The sequence below is a fragment of the Ursus arctos genome, unplaced genomic scaffold, assembly GCF_023065955.2.
Source record: "Ursus arctos isolate Adak ecotype North America unplaced genomic scaffold, UrsArc2.0 scaffold_13, whole genome shotgun sequence".
Classification (NCBI taxonomy): domain Eukaryota; kingdom Metazoa; phylum Chordata; class Mammalia; order Carnivora; family Ursidae; genus Ursus; species Ursus arctos.
Window position 1 is genome coordinate 58395534 of NW_026622797.1, and position 18507 is coordinate 58414040.

At 37.3% G+C, this 18507-nt stretch overlaps 1 protein-coding gene across 6 annotated transcripts in view; it reads left to right on the forward strand.

Annotated features, from left to right (window-relative positions):
* COQ3 (coenzyme Q3, methyltransferase) overlaps positions 1 to 18191 on the forward strand; it is a 31216-nt gene extending 13025 nt beyond the window's left edge. For 3 of the 6 annotated variants that reach the window (XM_026511760.4, XM_044388866.3, XM_026511765.4), the window contains exons 6-8: positions 7711 to 7870; positions 9050 to 9244; positions 13332 to 15351. In XM_026511760.4, coding sequence (XP_026367545.1) covers positions 7711 to 7870; positions 9050 to 9244; positions 13332 to 13366 — 390 coding nt within the window. In that variant the 3' untranslated portion in view covers positions 13367 to 15351. Of the gene's footprint in view, positions 1 to 7710; positions 7871 to 9049; positions 9935 to 13331; positions 15352 to 18039 lie in introns of those variants that run through there. The other 3 variants (XR_006411004.3, XR_006411005.3, XM_026511763.4) reach the window with 3 other exon arrangements.
* Positions 18192 to 18507: the final 316 nt, after the last annotated feature.

An 18507-nucleotide genomic window follows, 5' to 3' on the forward strand; every position in this document is an offset into this window, starting at 1 on the left:
TTTTGCCCATCTCCTACCCTCCTCTCTAATAGCAATCCCAGTTTGTTCTCTGTATTTATGAGTATGTTTCTAGTTTTTGTTTGTTCATTTGTTTTATTTTTTAGATTTCATGTGGAAGTGAAAGCAAATGGTATGTGTCTTTTTCTGTCTGACTTATTTCACTTAGCATAATACCCTCTAGGTCCATCCATCTTGTTGCAAATGTCAAGATCTCATTCTTTTTTTTTATAGCTAATAATCCATTGTGTGTGTGTGTGTGTGTGTGTGTATAGCATGTCTTCTTTGTTCATGTATCGATGGACACCTAGGTTACTTGCATGTCTTGGCTATTGTAGATAATGCTGCAGTAAACATAGAGGTGCATATATCTTTTTTTTTTACCCCACCCCTCAGCGAGGTCCATATATCTTTTCAAATTAATGTTTGTTTTCTTCAGGTAGATACCCAGAAGTGGAATTACTGGATTCTGTGGTATTTCTATTTTAATTTTTTGGGGAACCTCCGTACTGTTTTCCATAGTGGCTGCACCAATTAACATTCTCACCAACAGTGCACAAGAGTTCCTTTTCCTGCACATCCTCACCAACACTTGTTATTTCTTTGTCTTTTTGATAGTAGCCATTCTGACAGGTGTGAGGTGGTACCTCATTATGGTTTTGATTTGCATTTCTCTGATGATCAGTGATGTTGAGCACTTTTTCACGTGTCTGGTGGTTATCTGTATGTCTTCTTTGGACAATGTCTATCTGGATCCTGTGTCCATTTTTTAATCAGATTGGGGTTTTTTTGGTGTTGAGTTGTAGGAGTTCCGTATGTATTTTGCAGATTAACTCCTTATCAATTACATCATTTGCAAATATTTTTTCCTATTTAGTATGTTGCCTTTTTGTTTTGTTGATGGTTTCCTTTGCTATACAAAACGTTTTTGGTTTGATGTAGTCATAGTTGTTTATTTTTGCATTCATTTGTCTTATCTGAGGAAACAGATCCAGAGAACTACTGCTAAGGCTGATACCCAAGGGATTGATGCCTATGTTTTCTTTTAGGATTTTTATAGTTTCAGGTCTTAGATTTAGGTCTTTAATCCATTTTGAGTATTTTTATATATGGTGTAAGAAAGTGGTCCAGTTTCATTCTTTTACATGTAGCTGTCTAGTTTTCCCATTTTCCATCGTATATTCTTGCCTCCTTTGTCATAGATTAATTGACCATATAAGTGTGGGTTTATTTTTGGGCTCTCCATTCTGTTCTATTGATCTGTTTTTGTGCAAGTACCATACTGTTTTAATTACTGTAGTTTGTAGTATAATTTGAAATCTTGGATTGTGATATTTCCAACTTGATACTTTCTCACGATTTGGGGTCTTTTGGGGTTTCATACAAATTTTAGAAGTATTTCTTGTAGTTCTGTAACGAATACTATTGCAATTTGGTAGAGATTGCATTGACTCTGTAGGTTGCTTTGGGTAGTGTAGACATTTTAACAATATTCTTCCCATCCATAAGCATGGTTTATCTTGTTTTCAGAGTTTAGATCTTCCACCTCCTTGGTTAGTTTTATTCCTAGGTATTTAATTCTTCTTGTTGATGTGATTGTAAATGCCATTACTTTCTTAATTTCTCTTTCTGCTAGTTCATTATTAATGTATAGAAATGCAACAGATTTCTGGATATTAATTTTTTATTCTGCACCTTTATTGAATTTATTTTGTTCCTGATCTTAGAGGAAAAGCTTTTAGCTTTTCACCATTGAGTATGATGTTAGTTGTGGGTTTTTCATATATGGTCTTTATTCTGTTGAGGTATGTTCCCTCTATACCCACTGTTGAGAGTTTTTATCATGAACAAATGTTGAATTTTGTCAAATGCTTTTCCTGCATCTATTGAGATGGTCATATGATTTTCGTCCTTCGTTTCGTTAATGTCTTGTATCTCATTTGTTCATTTGCAGGTACTGAACTATTCTTGCATCCCTGAAATAAATGCCACTTGATCCTGGTGAATGATCCTTTTAATGTATTATTGAATTTAGTTATTGGGATATTGGTCTGTAATTTTCTTTTCTTGCAGTGTTTTTGTCTGGTTTTGTTATCTAGGTAATGCTGCCCTTTTTCAAGGAATTTGGAAGCATTTAGTCCTCTTTTACTTTTAGAATATTTGAAAACGATAGGTTTTAACTTTTTAAATATTTGGTAGAATTCACCTGTGAAGCCATCTGATCTGGGACTTTTGTTTGTTGAGAGTTTTTTGATTACTAGTTACTAGTAACTAGTAATTGATTCAGTTGTTAATAGTAGTTGGTAACATTCAGATTTTCTATTTTTTCCTGATTCAGTCTTAGAAGATTGTGTGCTTCTAGGTATTTATCCATTTCTACTAGGTTGTATAATTTTTTGGCATTTAATTTTTCATAGTGGTCTCTTGTAATCCTTTGTATTTCTGTGGTGCTGGTTATAACTTTTCCTCTTTCATTTATTTGGGCCTTCTTTTTTTTTTTTTCTTGATGAGTCTGGGTAGAGGTTTACCAATTTTGTTTGTCTTTTCAAAGAACCAGCTGTAAGTTTCATTGATCTTTTCTATTGTTTTTTAGTCTCTGTTCAATTTATTTCTGGTCTGATCTTTATTATTTTCTTCCTTCTATTAACTTTGGGCTTTGTTTACTCTTTGTGTTTCCTTTAGGTATACAGTTAGGTTGTCTTATTGGAAATTGTTCTTGTTTCTTTGAGGTAAGCCATTGTTACAAACTTCCCTCTTAGAACTAGCTTTTGCTGCATCTCAAAGATTTTGAACCATTGTGTTTCCATTTTCATATGTCTCCAGGTATTTTTTAATTTGCTCTGACTTCTTCATTGACCCATTGGTTGTTCAGTTGCATGTTTTTTAGCCTCTACATGTTTGTATTTTTTTCAGTTTTTTTTCTTGTGATTGATTTTTAGTTTCATTCTGTTGTAGTCAGAAAAGATGTTTGCTATGATTTCAATATTCTTAAATTTATTGATTCTTGGGGCACCAGGGTGGCTTAGTCAAGTGTCTACTTTTGGCCAAGGTCATGATCTCAGGGTGCTGGGATCAAGCCCCTTGTGGGGTTCCCCACTCAGTAGGGAGTCTACTTCTCCCTCACCCACTACCCCTTCTCCTCCCCTGCTTTTGCGCTCATGCTCTCTCCCTCTCAGATAAATAAATAGAATCTTAGAAAAAAATTATTGATTCTTGTTTTGTGGCCTAAGGAGGTCCATCCTGGAGAATGTTCCATGTGCACTTGAAAAGAATGTGTATTCTGCTGTTTTTATATAAATGTTCTTTATCTCCCTGTTAAGTATATCTGGTCTAATGTGTCAGTCAAAGCAACTGTTTCCTTATTGATTTCCTGTCTGGATGATCTATCTATTGATGTAAGTGGGATGGGTGTTAAAGTCTCCTACTATTATTGTATTACTGGCAATTTCTCCGTTAATATTTGCTTTATGTGTTTAGGTGCTTTCATGTTTGTTGCATGTAAATTTACAATTGTTATATTTTCTTGTTGGATTGATTCCTTTATCATTATTAATATCCTTCTTTGTCTCTTATTATAGTCTGTTCTGAAGTCTGTTTTGTCCGATGTATTTAAAGCTTTTTTTTTCTTTGCTTCCATTTGCATGGACTAGCTTTTTCCACCCCTTCACTTTCAGCCTGTATGAATCTTTAGGTCTGAAGCCAGTCTCTTACAGGCAACATAAAGATGGGTTTTTTTGTTTTTTGTTTTTTGTTTTTTTTGTTATCCATTGAGTCACTCCATGTCTTTTGACTGGAACATTTAGTCCATTTACATTTGAAGTAATTACTAATAGGTATGGCATCTTGTTGCTTGTTTTCTGGTTGTCTTTGTAGTTCTCTGTTCTTTTCTTCTTCTCTGGCTCTCTTTCCTTGTGATTGATGACTTTCTTTAGTGTTAGGCTTGGATTCCTTTCTCTTTATTTTTTGTGTGTCTATTATAGGGTTTTGGTTTGTGGTTACCATGAGGTTCACATATAATATCCTACTTGTATAGCAGTCTGTTTTAAGTTGATGGTCATTTAAGTTCAAACACATTGTAAAAGCACTATATTTTTACTACCCCCTCTATGTTTTTATCTATTTGACACCATATTTTACATATTTTTATTTTGTGTATCTCTTAACTAATTTTGTGGATATAATTGATTTTACTACTTTTGTCTTTTAACTTTCATACTAGCTTTTATAAATGATTGACATACTACCTTTACTATATGTTTGCTTTTACCAGTGAAATTTTTTCTTTTATACTCTTCTTACTTTTAATTATGGCCTTTTCTGCTTAGACGTCCCCTTAACATTTCTTGTAGGGCTAGTTTAGTGATGATGAACTTCTTTTAACTTTTGTTTTTCTGGGAAACTCTTTATCAGTGCTTCAGTTCTGAATGTTAACCTTTCCAGGTAGAGTATTCTTGGTTGTAGGTTTTTTCTTTTCAGCTCTTTGAATATATCATGCTACTTCTATCTGGCCTGCAAAGTTTCTGCTGAAAAATTAGTTGATAGCCTTATGCCGTTTCCCTTGCATGTAACTACTTGCTTTGCTTTTGATACTTTTAAGATTCCGTATCCTTAATTTTTGACTTTTTATTATGTATCTTGGTGTGTATTTCCAGGGATTTATCTTGTTTGGGGCTGTCTGTGCCTTCTGAACCTGGATGTTTGTTTCCTTCCTCAGATTAGAGATGTTTTCAGCTATAATTTTTTCCAATAAGTTTTCTACCCTTCTCTCCTTCCTCTCCTTCTGAGATCTAATGCAAATGCTATTATGCTTGAGGTTGTCCCAGAGGTCCCTTAACCTAGCCTCAGTTTTTTCTCTCTTCCTTCCTTCCTTCCTTCCTTCCTTCCTTCCTTCCTTCCTTCCGTTCCTGCTTTTGTGCTTTCTACTACCACCCTGTCTTCCAGATTGCTGACCTATTCTTCTGCATCTTCTAATCTGCTGTTGATTCCCTCTTGTGTAGTTTTCATTTCAGTTATTGTATTCTTCATCTCTCATTGGTTCTTTTTTCTATTTTCCATCTCTTTTTTGATTAGAACTCTCACTGAGTTCATCCACTCTTCTCAAATCTGGTGAGCATCTTTATTACCATTACTTGAGCTCTTTATCAGGTAGATTGCTTATCTCCATTTAGTGTAAGTTTTTTTTTTTTTTTCTGAAGTTTTGGGGGCTCATCTTCCCAGTGCAGGTCCCTGGGACCAGGGGTGCCCAAGGTGGGGCTTGATCCCCTGGCTTCTCAGGGTGGACCTCTGCACCTGTGATATCCTTCCCAATTATAGGTTACTGTGCCAGTAACCTGTCACATCTCAGCCCCTCCTACCTTTTTCCATGTGGCTTTTTCTTTATGTCTTTAGCTGTGGAAGAGCTGTTCTGCCAGTCTTCATTCAGCCAACAGTTATATGTAGTTGTTGCCTTGGCGTCCATGGGAGGAGGTGAGCTCCAACTCCACCATCTTCCCCCAAGAATCTGGAGGTCACTTGGTCTTTATGTCAGAGTTGACTAGGCACTTAAGTGGGGCTTAAGGTCATATCTTTGGATTCCAAGTCTGGTTCTTCCCATTATATTATTATGCTTACATAATTTGGCACAGACTTAGTCCTCTAAAAGTGGTTCCAAATTTTTTTTCAATAAATCCCCCAAAAGTAGTGTTGTTGTTGTTGTTGTTGTTATTATTATTATTATTATTACTATATTGACTGTTGTTAATGCAGAGGTAACACCCTAAAGTCAAGAGCTGAAGGAATGAAATGCTTAGTCCTTACCTAAGTGGAGCTTTTTAGAAATACTTTTTCTTTTTACATAAGTTTAGTTTTAGAGAAGATTACAAAGATAGGACAGAATGTTCCCATCTATCCTTCCCCTAGTTTCTCCTATTGTTAATATTTCACATAATAAGGATAGGAACTAGGGTGAGGCAAGTGAGGCATGTAGTGCACAAAACTGAAGGAGACATTTGGGCGTAGGTGCCAACGCTGCATTTGCACACTCCAGAGAGTGAGTGCTTCCTTCAGTTTTGTTCCTTAGGCACCTCACTTAACCTCACCATTGTCCTAGCCCTGTATGTAATCCATTGGACATTTCTCAAAAGTGAGAAATTAATGTTGACATTATACTATTAACTACACTACAGACCCTGTTAAATTTCATTAGTGTTTCCACTAATGCCATTTTTCTGTTCAGGATCCATCCCTGGATTCTACGTTGCATTTAGTTGCCATGTCTCCTTCAGTCTGTAACAGTTTCTTGGTATCCTCTCAAGTGAGTTTTATTAGGCTTATCTTCTATTTTCCAAGCAAAACTCCCTAATTACTGCTTTTGGTGTTGTGTGTCAGAATGTATGAATGGAGGTTCTTTCACACATATTAGGAATGCTGGGATTATGGAATTTAAAACTAATTTTTGCATTAATGGAAAGCCTATTGAGGAAAGGACCATTGCTCACCACTGTTTCCTTTAGAGTAAGATTTTATAGGACGTAGATTAGGTATTTGTAAGTGATTTTTTTCCCCTAGCTCTATTGAGATGTAATTGACATGTAAGTGATTCTTAATAAGATATTTTAGAATACTAGAGTTTTAGAAAAGTTATAGTATGTCACGAAATAATATCTTGTATTTCAGTTTTTAATTTAAGGGCATATTGCAGTATTTCTTTCTGGGTTTGGGGTGGTATTGGAGATATATTCTCTCTGTCCCTACACACATACACACACACAGGTAATTATTAGAAGGAATCTGGCATTTTATCCCCATTAGGCTGATGAGAATATCTAGAAGAGGGAGGAGACATTAATCTTTGGCATTTGTGGGAGTAAATATAGGAAACACCATAAATACAGCCACTAAAAAATGGCAGACTAGGAGCGCCCAGGTGGGTCAGTTGGTTGAGTGTCCGACTCTTGGTTTCGGCTTGGGTCATGATCTCAGGGTCATGAGATCAAGCCCCATGACTGGGTCCTCACTAAGTGGGGAGTCTGCTGGAAAATTCTCTCCCTCTCTCTTCCCCTTTACTCTTCCCCTCACTTGTGCTAGCATTCTTGCATGTGTGCTCTCAAATAAATAAATCTTAGAAAAAGAAATGGCAGACTAAATAGTCCCATAAATGGTTTGTATTCATCTACGTGCTTATCTTGATCTCTTCATATTCTTTATACTAATGAAATCAAAACAAAATAAAAAACATTCAAACCTCAGCCATTAATGTTTTTGTCAGAGAACACTTACTGGCATTACTCACCTATATAAGATGTGGCGCTGGAGGCTGCACGAAACGAGTTAGACAGACTCCGCACCCAAAGAGAAAGCAGTATTGACACAAGTCAGACTGTAAATGTGGACATGTAACAAGGAAGAATAGCTGGATCTCATTTCTATATTTTTATTATTAAAGTATTTGATATGTTCAAAAGCAAGTATATAACATGTCACAGTAGTATGATTTTAAGAGTTTTGAGCACCGTTGCATAAACCCAGTGAGTACATCTGTAGTAGACTGCCTTTAATAATGAATTTCCCAAAAGAAAAAACTATTTTGGTAAATTATACTTTATTTATATTCTTATATCTTAATTGCACTTAAATTATTTGGAAGGAAGGAGGAGGGTGGGGGAAGCCAAGCCTTTACCTAACTGATACTCCTGACATCTAAAATGGTACTTCTGTGTCGCATATTTTTTTTAGCCTGGTGGTTCTTTATTCATTACTACAATCAACAAAACACAGCTGTCTTATGCGTTGGGAATTGTCTTTTCAGAGCAAATTGCAGGTATTGTACCGAAAGGTACTCATACATGGGAGAAATTTGTTTCACCCGAAAAGCTAGAGAGCATTCTGGAGTCAAGTAAGTATTAAGAATGTTTCCAGTTTTCACGGCCTTACTGAACTTGTAATGTACCTGTAATTATTAATCACACAACCTGCGCTTAACTAAATGGGCCCTTATTCTCTGGATGTTGGTTTCAACTAGATAATAAACTCTTGAAGTTAGAAGTAGGTATTAGATACCACTTCTTTCTCACCTGTGGCACCTAACCTAGGGCCAAGCAAATCACAGATGATCAGTGAATACTTTTTGGCTGCTTAGTCCTCATTTGTTAAAGGATGAGGTGCAAATGTCTATTACTTACACATCCTCAGTTCCTGTTGAGGCCCTACGTGTATCAGCTTATCTCACTATTTTTCTGATTCCTCCATATTCAGGTACACTTTGAACTTCCTGTCACTTTTTATGTATTTTATGCTACTTATAGCATGCCTTGTGTTATGGTTCTTTTGGTGTTTTTAAGCCCCTTTCTGGCCTGTCATCTCCGTGGAGGCAAGTCTCCTTTTTGTATTCCCTTTTTGTAATCCCTGCAGTGCCTAGCTGTGCTTTTACACACTGTGAGATCTTGAGTCGTATGGTGAATTCCTGTCAAGTAATAACATTTCGTTGGTGTTTGGTGTTCCTGCTGACTGCTTAACTCATGTATGTCTCAGTCTTCCTGTTCACATAACAGTGTACCAGTAAACTTGATTTGGAATATTGGAATAGTATCAATCCAAGGCAATGGAGGAAGTTCTAAAGATTTCTGCAAGTAATATTGCTGAAAACAGAGTAGGAAAAAGTATTGTAAGATGCTTTATAGGAACAATCACTTATTGACAGATATTTTTTGATAAAAGCTTACATTTATTAAGTACTTACCAAATTCCGAGCATTGTGCTACTTTATTTGCATATCTCATCTAATTCTAAGAACTCTAGGACTATATGTTCTGTATGTGTGAGAATATTGGGATTCAGAAAGGTTAAGTGATTTGGCATTGGTCACCACCTAATAGGTGCCAGGCTGGGATTTGAACCTAAGCAATCTGCTTTAGAGTTCCTGTTCTGTGCTATAGTAAAGAATGATTTGGACTTGGTTACACAGTATTTTTTCCCATCGAGTCAGGAATCCTTTTTTAATATAGAGTAGCATTAGAGTCTTGGCATTTGGAAAGTAATTACTTTTAAATCTACTCTTTTTGATTGTTTTTTTCAGACGGTCTGTCAGTTCAAACTGTGGCAGGAATGCTCTACAACCCCTTATCAGGTTACTGGCATTGGAGTGAAAATACCAGCCTCAACTATGCCGCTCATGCTGTGAAATCCACAGGACAGGAACACCCAGTGCCTGCTGAGTTTGTTTTCAAGGGAGAAACAGAAGAGCTCAGAGATAAAGACTCCACCAACCCAGGTGTGCAGGAAGAGCTGAAGAAATGAATTGTTTCTAAGGACTGTATAATATGGCTTGGAAGTCTGATGTTTACATATGTAAAAAATATACACTTTGTCTTTTGTGAGTGGATCAAGAAGAAAAGAAAGTCAACAAAAGGGGCTAAAACGTTGGATAAAAGTTTTTGTTGTTTCATCTAATAGCCACTTTCAAGGGATTATTCTGTGGATAAAAAGTTTTGGCAAGGTATTGTGTAATCTAGGCATTTAAATTCCTCAGCCTTTGTTTTATAAATAGGGTCTGCATATTTGACTTCACTTTACAGATTATATATATTCCTCCAGCATGTATGCACATACGTATATGCCGAAATGTGTTTTAATTTAAAGGAATCTGCATTATCTATGTTCTTTATTGGGTTTTAGCTAAAGGCAGTTATGCTTCTAACTTATGAAAACCAAATATAGTTTTATGCCACTTATATTTGGGAAGACAAAATGTATTTTTTCCTTTAAATTTTAGTTTGTTGGAAAGCAAATGGATTGTTAAATATATGTCACATTTGGATTCAAACATTAAAATCAAGAAGTTCGGATAATGTTGGACATACTTCTATACAGTTCCATAAATGTTTTATTGTGACTTTTTTTTTTTTTTTTTTTTTAGGTAGAAAGGACTTTTTAAAACTCAATTAAAAATTCAGTATGGAAATTTTCTTCTTTGGCTAACATTTTTATAATTGAGGGGACTGACTTGAAATGTATTTTTATGCTTCTTGAAGTATGTGAGTCTCTGGCTTTTTCTGAAAGTCCAGATGCTCTATATAAAGACATTCACAGAGGCCACTGACCCAGTGTGACAAACATGGATTGAATGCGTTGTGACCCAGGTGGAGGGTCGGCTTTTTACTTCCTATCATTTTTCACTTTTATACTCATGTTTCCTGTATTCCTTTGTCAGTGTCTATTAGAATTAGCTCCTCAGGCCAACAGTTCCCAGCCACCTTAGCTTATCATGTGCTCGTTCTCAGCAGCATTTCAGGGGAGGAACCTGAAATTTAAAGAATTAAAACAGGAATTTTAACTTCAGTTGTTATTGTGTAATTAGGGTACTAAAATTTAGGAGCTTCCATTGGCCTCCATTTAAAAAGTTAGATTCTTAGTCCAAATTCTAGTAGTTTTATTACCAACACAAAGCTTCCTCATTCTATCTGTTAGAAAAAAAAAGTGTCGGTATGAAAGAGTAATCTAAGAACAATGTAATGGAATTGATTAAAAACAAGTGTCCCCCAAACAAGTGTATTTATCTTAGAGAGAAAAACACTAACTTTCAGTTGTTAAAAATATATTCGTTAAGTGCTGAAAATTCAGGGTGATTCAGTAATAGCTACTTCTGTTTCACTTGACTTCCAATGCGATGAAAGATGAAAATTTCATGCTTCCATGTATAATCTAATTTGATCTTTCAGGCCAATTTCAACCAAATTTCGGGAGAAATAGGTTCAAGAAGATAGTACAAAATCTTTTAAGTGTGTATTTGTAGATTGAGGATTGTTCAGCTGAAAATTATTAATTCTGAGCACTACCAACTTTTGAAAAGCAGTAATCTAGCAATTAGGGCTATGCTGGGGAGTTTCACCTGCAAGCCTTCCCTCAGGAACTCTGGGTTCATGAGAGTGCCCTGCAAGAAATGATGATGGAGACTTTATGCCTAATGATCCAGCAAAAGAGACTGTAAACATGACTTAGAACGAAAAAGAACAAGGCTCAGAAAGCAAGAAGGTGAATTTGCAGGCAATATTAATTTGGGGTGAGGGGAACAACCATGGGAAGCTGGGCAATGACCTTGACCACCTTGTGCTCATGAAGGGAGTCAGATTGCTCAATTGGGCTGTAATTATAAAAACTGCTGGACCATTTAAGGTTGGCTCAAAGGGCTAAAAGCACTAGGAGAGCAAAACTTTCAGCCCTTAGAAGTAGCTATGAATGGTGGTAGGAAGGGTCACACAGCAAGGCAGATGGTGACAAGAGAGAGATCAAGGTGTGTAGCTTTTCCCAAAACTTCTGCAAGGAACAGTGGGATCCAGCACCTAGCACGTACATGCAAAACTGCCTGGGAGCCTGGAGGAGCCTTCTGGAAGCAGGATTCTAGAAACTAGCCTGTTTAAGAGACTAGAATAAAAAGCAACTGCAGTTGTTACAAAAGCATCCATTTTTTCCCAAAGTTGCCGTGTTCTGGGGAAAATAAGTGCCATGCAGATACATAAAACATTGTTATATTTGTGTGTTCTATATTTTTCCTGAAGACAAAACATCACAAAAGAATTGTCTTTAAGTCTTTTATTTTATGGGGCACCTGGTCAGTTGGGCATCTGCCTTCAGCTCAGGTCATGATCCCAGGACCCTTGGGATCAAGCCCCGAGTCAGGCTCCCTGCTAGTCGTGGAGCCTGCTTCTCCTTCTCCCTCTGCTGGCTGTTCACCTGCCTGTGCTCTCTCTCTCTCTCTCTGTCAAATCAATAAAATCTTAAAAAAAAAAATTTATTTTATGTCTAGACGTATACTTGAGGCACTAGAAATGCTATCACATTGACTTCCCTGTAAATCATGCCTGAGTGCTCTCAAATGAAAATGTCAATATCATTGCAACTTGTGATCTCAGGAAACTTTCTATTTTTTGATGAACATGTTTGAATTTGGAAAACAGGGGTGTCTTTTGGGTACTAAAGTTGAACATTTTATTTGATTATGATTGTTAACAGTGTCATTCTGTAGATAAGCTTAAGACTCAACAAAGAGCCATTCTTTGTAGTTGTGTTGCTTTGGAGAATTTGTTAAAGGTGTTCCCACTGTTCCAGATGATTTCACAATGGATAATTGGAAAGCTTACAGAACGACATGTGTCCTATGTTTCCCCTCTGCACCACAGCCAAACATATCAAGAGGGTTGTATCTATTTTGTCATTCTCTCACTTCTCCGCTCACTCTCGTGGGCCCTGCTCCATTATTGTTTCATTGAGACCACGTGACTCTACCCAAAGGCTCTTATCTCACTCTGACATTGTTAATTACCTCCCTCCTTTAACCTTTCTCTATTTCCACTTTATCCTTTTTTGACTAACCACTCCTTGTCAGCCTGAGTTCCCTTTTCTTGCTCTACCCACCCACCTGTTGGCTTTAATTGAATGGTTCCCTATACCCATACTTTTATAGTCTCCTGTAAATAATCTTCCTCAAATTATCTTATTTCAAGTGAGCCATATGCTTCCATTGGGGCCCTCACTGATAAACTGACCCACTCCCAACCTCTTCTTAAAACCCTTCAATGGTTTCTCATTACTCTGAAGGTAAAAGACCTAAGTCCCTTAACATGGCTACCAAGTCCTGACATTATCTGGCCTGCCTACTTCTCAAGCCTCATCATGTATTTTTGACAAGTATGCTGGATTATTTTTTAAAGATTTTTATTTATTTATTTTAGAGATATATGTACAGAGAGCACAAGTGGGGTGAGAAACAGAGGGAGAGGGACAAGTAGACTCAGCGATGAGTGCAGAGACTGATGGGGGCCTGGATCCCAGGACCCTGAGATCATGAGCTGAGCAGAAATCAAGAGTCGGATACGTAACTGACTGAGGCACCCAGGTGCTCCAAGTATGCTGGATTTTAATAACAGAAGAGTTCATTAGAGTTCTTTTGCATTATTTTAAACTTTACATTTAAAAATAATTAAAAAATAATTTCAGATTTACAAATAAAGGGCCAAAGGTAACTCAAAGGGTTCCCATATACCCTTCATTCAGCTTCCCAAATGTTATCTTTAACCACAATACAATGATAAAATGCAGAAAATTCACTTTGATACACCACAATTATCTAATGTACAAACCTTACTTAGTTTATTAATTATCCCACTAGTGTCTTTTTTAGGGGGAAACAAGATCTCACATTGCATCAAATTGTCATGTCTTAGCCTCCTTTAATTTGGGACAGTTCCTCACTCTGTCTTTGTCATTCATGACTTTGACAGTGACAGAGCACTGGACATTTGTTTTAAATGTACCTCAACTTGTATTTTTTTTTTCTTATTTTTCTTCACAATTAAATCCAGGTAATGCAATTTTGGCAAGAGCACCACAGAAGTGATGTTGTGCCCTTCTCAGTGCATCCTGTCAGGAGACTCATGATGTCAATACGGCTTGTTACTGGGGTTGCTAAGTTTGATCACGTGCCTAAGGTGGTGTCTACCAGATTTCTTCACTGTAAGTTACTATATTTTTCCCTTTATAATGAATAACTACCATATAGTAAGCTACTGTGAGAATATGTAAATGCTGGTTTTTTTCGTGCTCTTGCCCACTAGTTTTATCATCTGGTGATGGTTATTGCTTGAAACAATTATCACTGTGGTGTTTGTCTAGCAGTAATTCGCATCTTTCTTTCTACACTATTAATGGAATTCTGAAAGGAAGAACTGTCCCTTCTCCCCCATTTATTCCTTTATTTAATTACTTATTTTTATTAGAATGGACTCACGGATGTTATCTTCTATGGGTTATAACCCACTGCTATCATTTTCATTAGTCAGGTTGTCCCAGATTTGGCCATTGGGAACCCTTCCCATGTTCTTTCATGTCCCTATAATTTTTCAGGCACTTTCTTACTTTCTGGCATCACATGGTACTCCAGGCTCAACTTGTATTCATCTTGATCCAGCCCAGGAATTCAAGGAACCCCATTTCCTTTTATTAGAGAATAATATTTAGAAACCAAGAGCTGAGCACTGAGTATCCTTCTCCTGCTGGGCTGACAGTGCTTCTAGGCCCTCTCTGCAGACAGAGCTAGGAGGCATATGAATGCACACACCTGCACACGTCTATACTTGTTTCTCCCCACCCCATGTGTGTGAGTGAATTCATACTGATACCTCTGATTGAGTCCAACATCACAGGGTTTATCCCACCATTCCTGCTTTCTTTATTTTACTTATTTGCTCAATCCTAGAATACTCATAGTTTCACAATTGCTAAGCAAATTTAATTTAACTTTAGTATATATAGTTAAAATACTGTGTTCCGAAGTTATATTAAGTTAATTCTTTTCTTCCTCATCCACGTCAATCTGGTTGTGTTGTTCATTGTAATTAGTTTGTAATTTGTAATTCATTTGTATTCAGTTAGGTTCATATGTTACTGTTTGTATTTCTTTTTGAATTCTCCCTTCCCAACAACCTGGCTGATTTAAATTTATTTACTTTTGGGTATGTACCACTAACAGGGTTCTGAAAGTCAGAAGTATACAAAAAGTTATACTCCGAGACCTGTCACTGCCCCATGTCTCTTCCACTCCCATATCCCTTACATCCTATTCTTTCCACTCCATTCCTCCTTACTTGCTGTAGGTAACCAATCTCATTCTTTTTCTGGTTTCTCACATATGTGTGCGCATGTGCATTTTGCACAAATAAACAGATACATGCGTAGTTTCTTATTTACTGTCTTGCTTACCAGAAAGGTAGCAAACCATAGTACCTTTTCATGCTTTTGTCTCAAGTCTTGTATTGTTATATTCTGCTATTGGAGCTTGCACAGTTCTCCTCCACTCAAGAATATTCAAACCCCCTGTTAGCCAGCATCCTCCCTCCCCCCCACTTAGTTCCCTGTACTTCTCCTTCAGACCTCAGCCCAAGCATCACCTCCTCTGGGAAGGTTTCTTTGACTACCTTGCCTAGGGCAAATACCACTTTTAACTTTATACCATATTTCCCCCATCACTTATCACAATTACAGGTTTAGATTTATTTGTGTGAATAGTTGGTTAGAATCCGTCTCATACAAACACTATGTGGGCTGGACCATTGTTCTGTTTTCACTTTTTTTCACAATTATATCCCCCGACCAAGGTCAGTGCCTGGCACTTGATATTTGTTTGTTGAATGGGAAAATGAGTGAATGAAATGCTGGTAATATATTTCAGTGGCGTTTCAATAAAGTCAAGTAATTTGGATAATCCAATATGTTATTATAGGTTATTTTAAAATGATAGGCCACTTACATATATTTCACTATGGGACTGCTATCTTCATAAAAACCCAAAGAAATAAATTCAGTTTTTCTTGAAGTTCTGTAAAGTATTTAATCTGCTTGTCTTTATTCTCAATTCCCCTTTTTCTAAGAATAGGTCCATTTTCATCTTTTTAAACAGTAAGCCATGCCATTTCCAATGCCTGAAGAGCCTCCATTTTTTTTTGTTCCCCAATAATGACTTCTCAGTGACCCTTTTGACCACCTGCCTGATAATAGACTTGGCCAAGGCTGGTAGATGTCCCCTAATCTCTTCTTCCCTTCTGTAGCAACAGAACCTCTTATTTTAGCTACATTTCTTGACCTTCCTTGAAGCTAGATGTGGCCATATAACTTAATTATGGCCAATGAGATGTGAGTGGAAATGGTCTGTGTACCTTTCAGGAAGTGTCAGTAGGGAGCGTGCCCTTTTCCTTCCCTTTCCTCCCTCCTGCTGGCTGAAAGGGGGACATGATAGCTTGAGTGGGAACAGTCAGCTCAGACTTAGAGCTGGAGCAACAAGACAGGAACCTGATACGTGCTTAGTACGTTACAGGAGGCTGTCTACCTCCAGACTTTGACAGAAAAGAAGGAGAGGGAGAAGGAGAGAGAGAGAGAGATGTAGGGAAGGAGAGAGGGAGAGAGAGAAAGAGAAAGAATGACTATCAGCTTGCTTAAGCTGTTGCTGTTTGGGTTTTCTATCACAGCCAAATCAAATCTTAACTTATTATAGTTTGTCTAACCACAACATCCAGACGTAGAGTCATTATTACCCTTTAGTGGATGGGGATAAATAACCTAAACAAACATGTATTGAATGGAAGATCACACAGAAAGGAAAGCAGTGATGTAGGGACCCTTACAAGGGTGGCCCACTTGAGGTATAGGAGGTCAGGACTCTGGGGGAAAGAGGAACTAGCTAAAAGAAACTTTCTACAAGGGAAAAGTTGGACAAATCTCAAATGTGAGACATACACAAGTTACCTGACCCAAACTGGGATGTGGATCAATGCAATGCAAGAACTTGGATCGGTTTCTGGGTAGAACAGCCACAAAACAGCTGTAAAATATTTTTGAGACCATTGCATAAATTTGAGCATAGACTAGATCTGAGATAACTTTGTGGAATTATTATAAACTTTCTTATGTGTGATAACACTGTGTTTATGAAAGACAATGTCCTTATTCTTAGGAACTGCATAGAGTTGGGAATGTAAGTACTGAAAAACAAGATATCTGCAACTCACGTTCAAAGGGTTTAAAAATGAAAACAGGCCATACTGTTAGAAAAGGATAAGGGGAAAATGAGAACAGTTAGATAAAGGTAGATTAAATACTTTTTAGGGCTTTGGAAACAGCTGTATTTATTTAGGTTTCTGGGAGAGTGTGTGTGCTTGTGTATAAACACAGAGAAAGTATATGCAGTAATGTTACTACTTGGTGAATTTTGGTGAAGGGTGCACATGCTTTCATTGTACTAGTCCATCAATTTTTCTGTTAAGTCTGAAAGTCTCAGACTAAAAAGAGAAAATGTTAGTGATATTGTGATACTGAATTGGCCTAGAAAAGAAGTACTGCATCAGTTAATGTAAATTCTGTCTTATACTGTTTTTTACAAAGATTTTGTAAGTAATATTGGCCACTTACTGTCTAATCTTTTGCCAGACCCTGTGCGAAGGGCTCTGCACGCCTTATCTCATTTAAACCTCACGGCAGCCCCGGGAGGTGGGGACGACTGTCCACTCCACTCCACAGGGCTGCTTAATGTGTTCAGCGTCACACAACTATTAAGACTCAACCAGGATCTGAACCCAGGCAGTCTGATTTGTGAGCCTGTGCAATTCACTGCTTTTTACTTGTACTCGGTGTCTGTGCCATCATATGGTCAGGGTAGTAGCCTGACCACACACATCTTAGCACATCTCTGAATTGTCTGTATGCAAGGGAACGTCTTCAGAGCATTTAAACCCAACAGAGCGTCACAAGGTTTACAGTCTGGGCTGTTCGCCTCCATTCTCTTAGAGTGTCGTTACTTTTCTATGGCTAAAACAACTACATGCTGCTAATTGCAATTTGATTAAATGCTTTAAAGACCCAGAATAAAATGATATCCTTACTTTCTATAGTATAGTCGTAGGTTTTGCTATTGCATTAATGATAAATTGAGGAAAAGAATCAAAATACTACACATCAAAAGTATCTCAGTCAAGCAAAAAAGTCAAAATGTTGGACACTATTTGAAGTGTATTTATGATGTCTACTAGGGACACTCCCGAGGGCTTCTGTGCTGTGGTCGACCAGGACCACACAGCATTGAGACGAATCAAATAGAGATTTAGAGAGATTGCTTGGTACTCAGGCACAGGGGCAAGTTGTGCTTCCTGGAAATATTTTTCAAACTTGGACTGGCGAGGTCCCTGTAATTCCATAAAACGTATTTTTATCATTATAAGCTTACAGAAATAGGCCTGAAAAATCTAAGAATCTTGAGAGAATATCTATGTAAGAATAAAGTTGGAAACAAGACCAAATGCAAGAAAGTGTTAGTATAACCAACGCATAATCGCTTTTATTAACTTACAGTGTGACTTTCTTAGAAGCTTCTTCATTGATTACTACTAATGAGATGCAAATGGCATGCTAGTCTTCTCTGTATCAAAAAAAAAATAAATAAATAAAAAGTCCTGACACTGAAGGTTTGCATAGAAATCAAGCAAAATAATTTATTGTGATTTCAATAAACCTCTTGTATTCCAGCAAGAAAAGGATGAGCACTTATAAATGAGCCACTGTTTAGGAGCTGAAAGGCACCAGTTGGACCCAAAGAAAACAATATGTTCTCAAGATGATGTGGCAGAGCTGAGAATGGGGTGGGGAGGGAGAGTTACAAAGTAAATATGGACACCAAATGTTTCCATTTTGCTCAATCTGAATTTTTGTTTCTTTTTTCTCTTTATTTATTTTTTTAAAGTAGGCTCCGCACCCAATGTGGAGCTTGAACTCATGACCCTGAGACTAAGAGTCCCACACTCTATCAACTGATTCAGCCAGGCACCCCTTGAATTTTTGTTACTTGTTGACAGACGGAATCTAATGGACATAGAACTCACGGACATCATGTGAGATCTCCATTCATTTTCTGGGATCTACAGACAGGCTTCTGAGGTTCCAGAAATCCCTTGAAATAGGGAACAAAATTGTTGGGGCACCTGGCTGGCTTAGTTG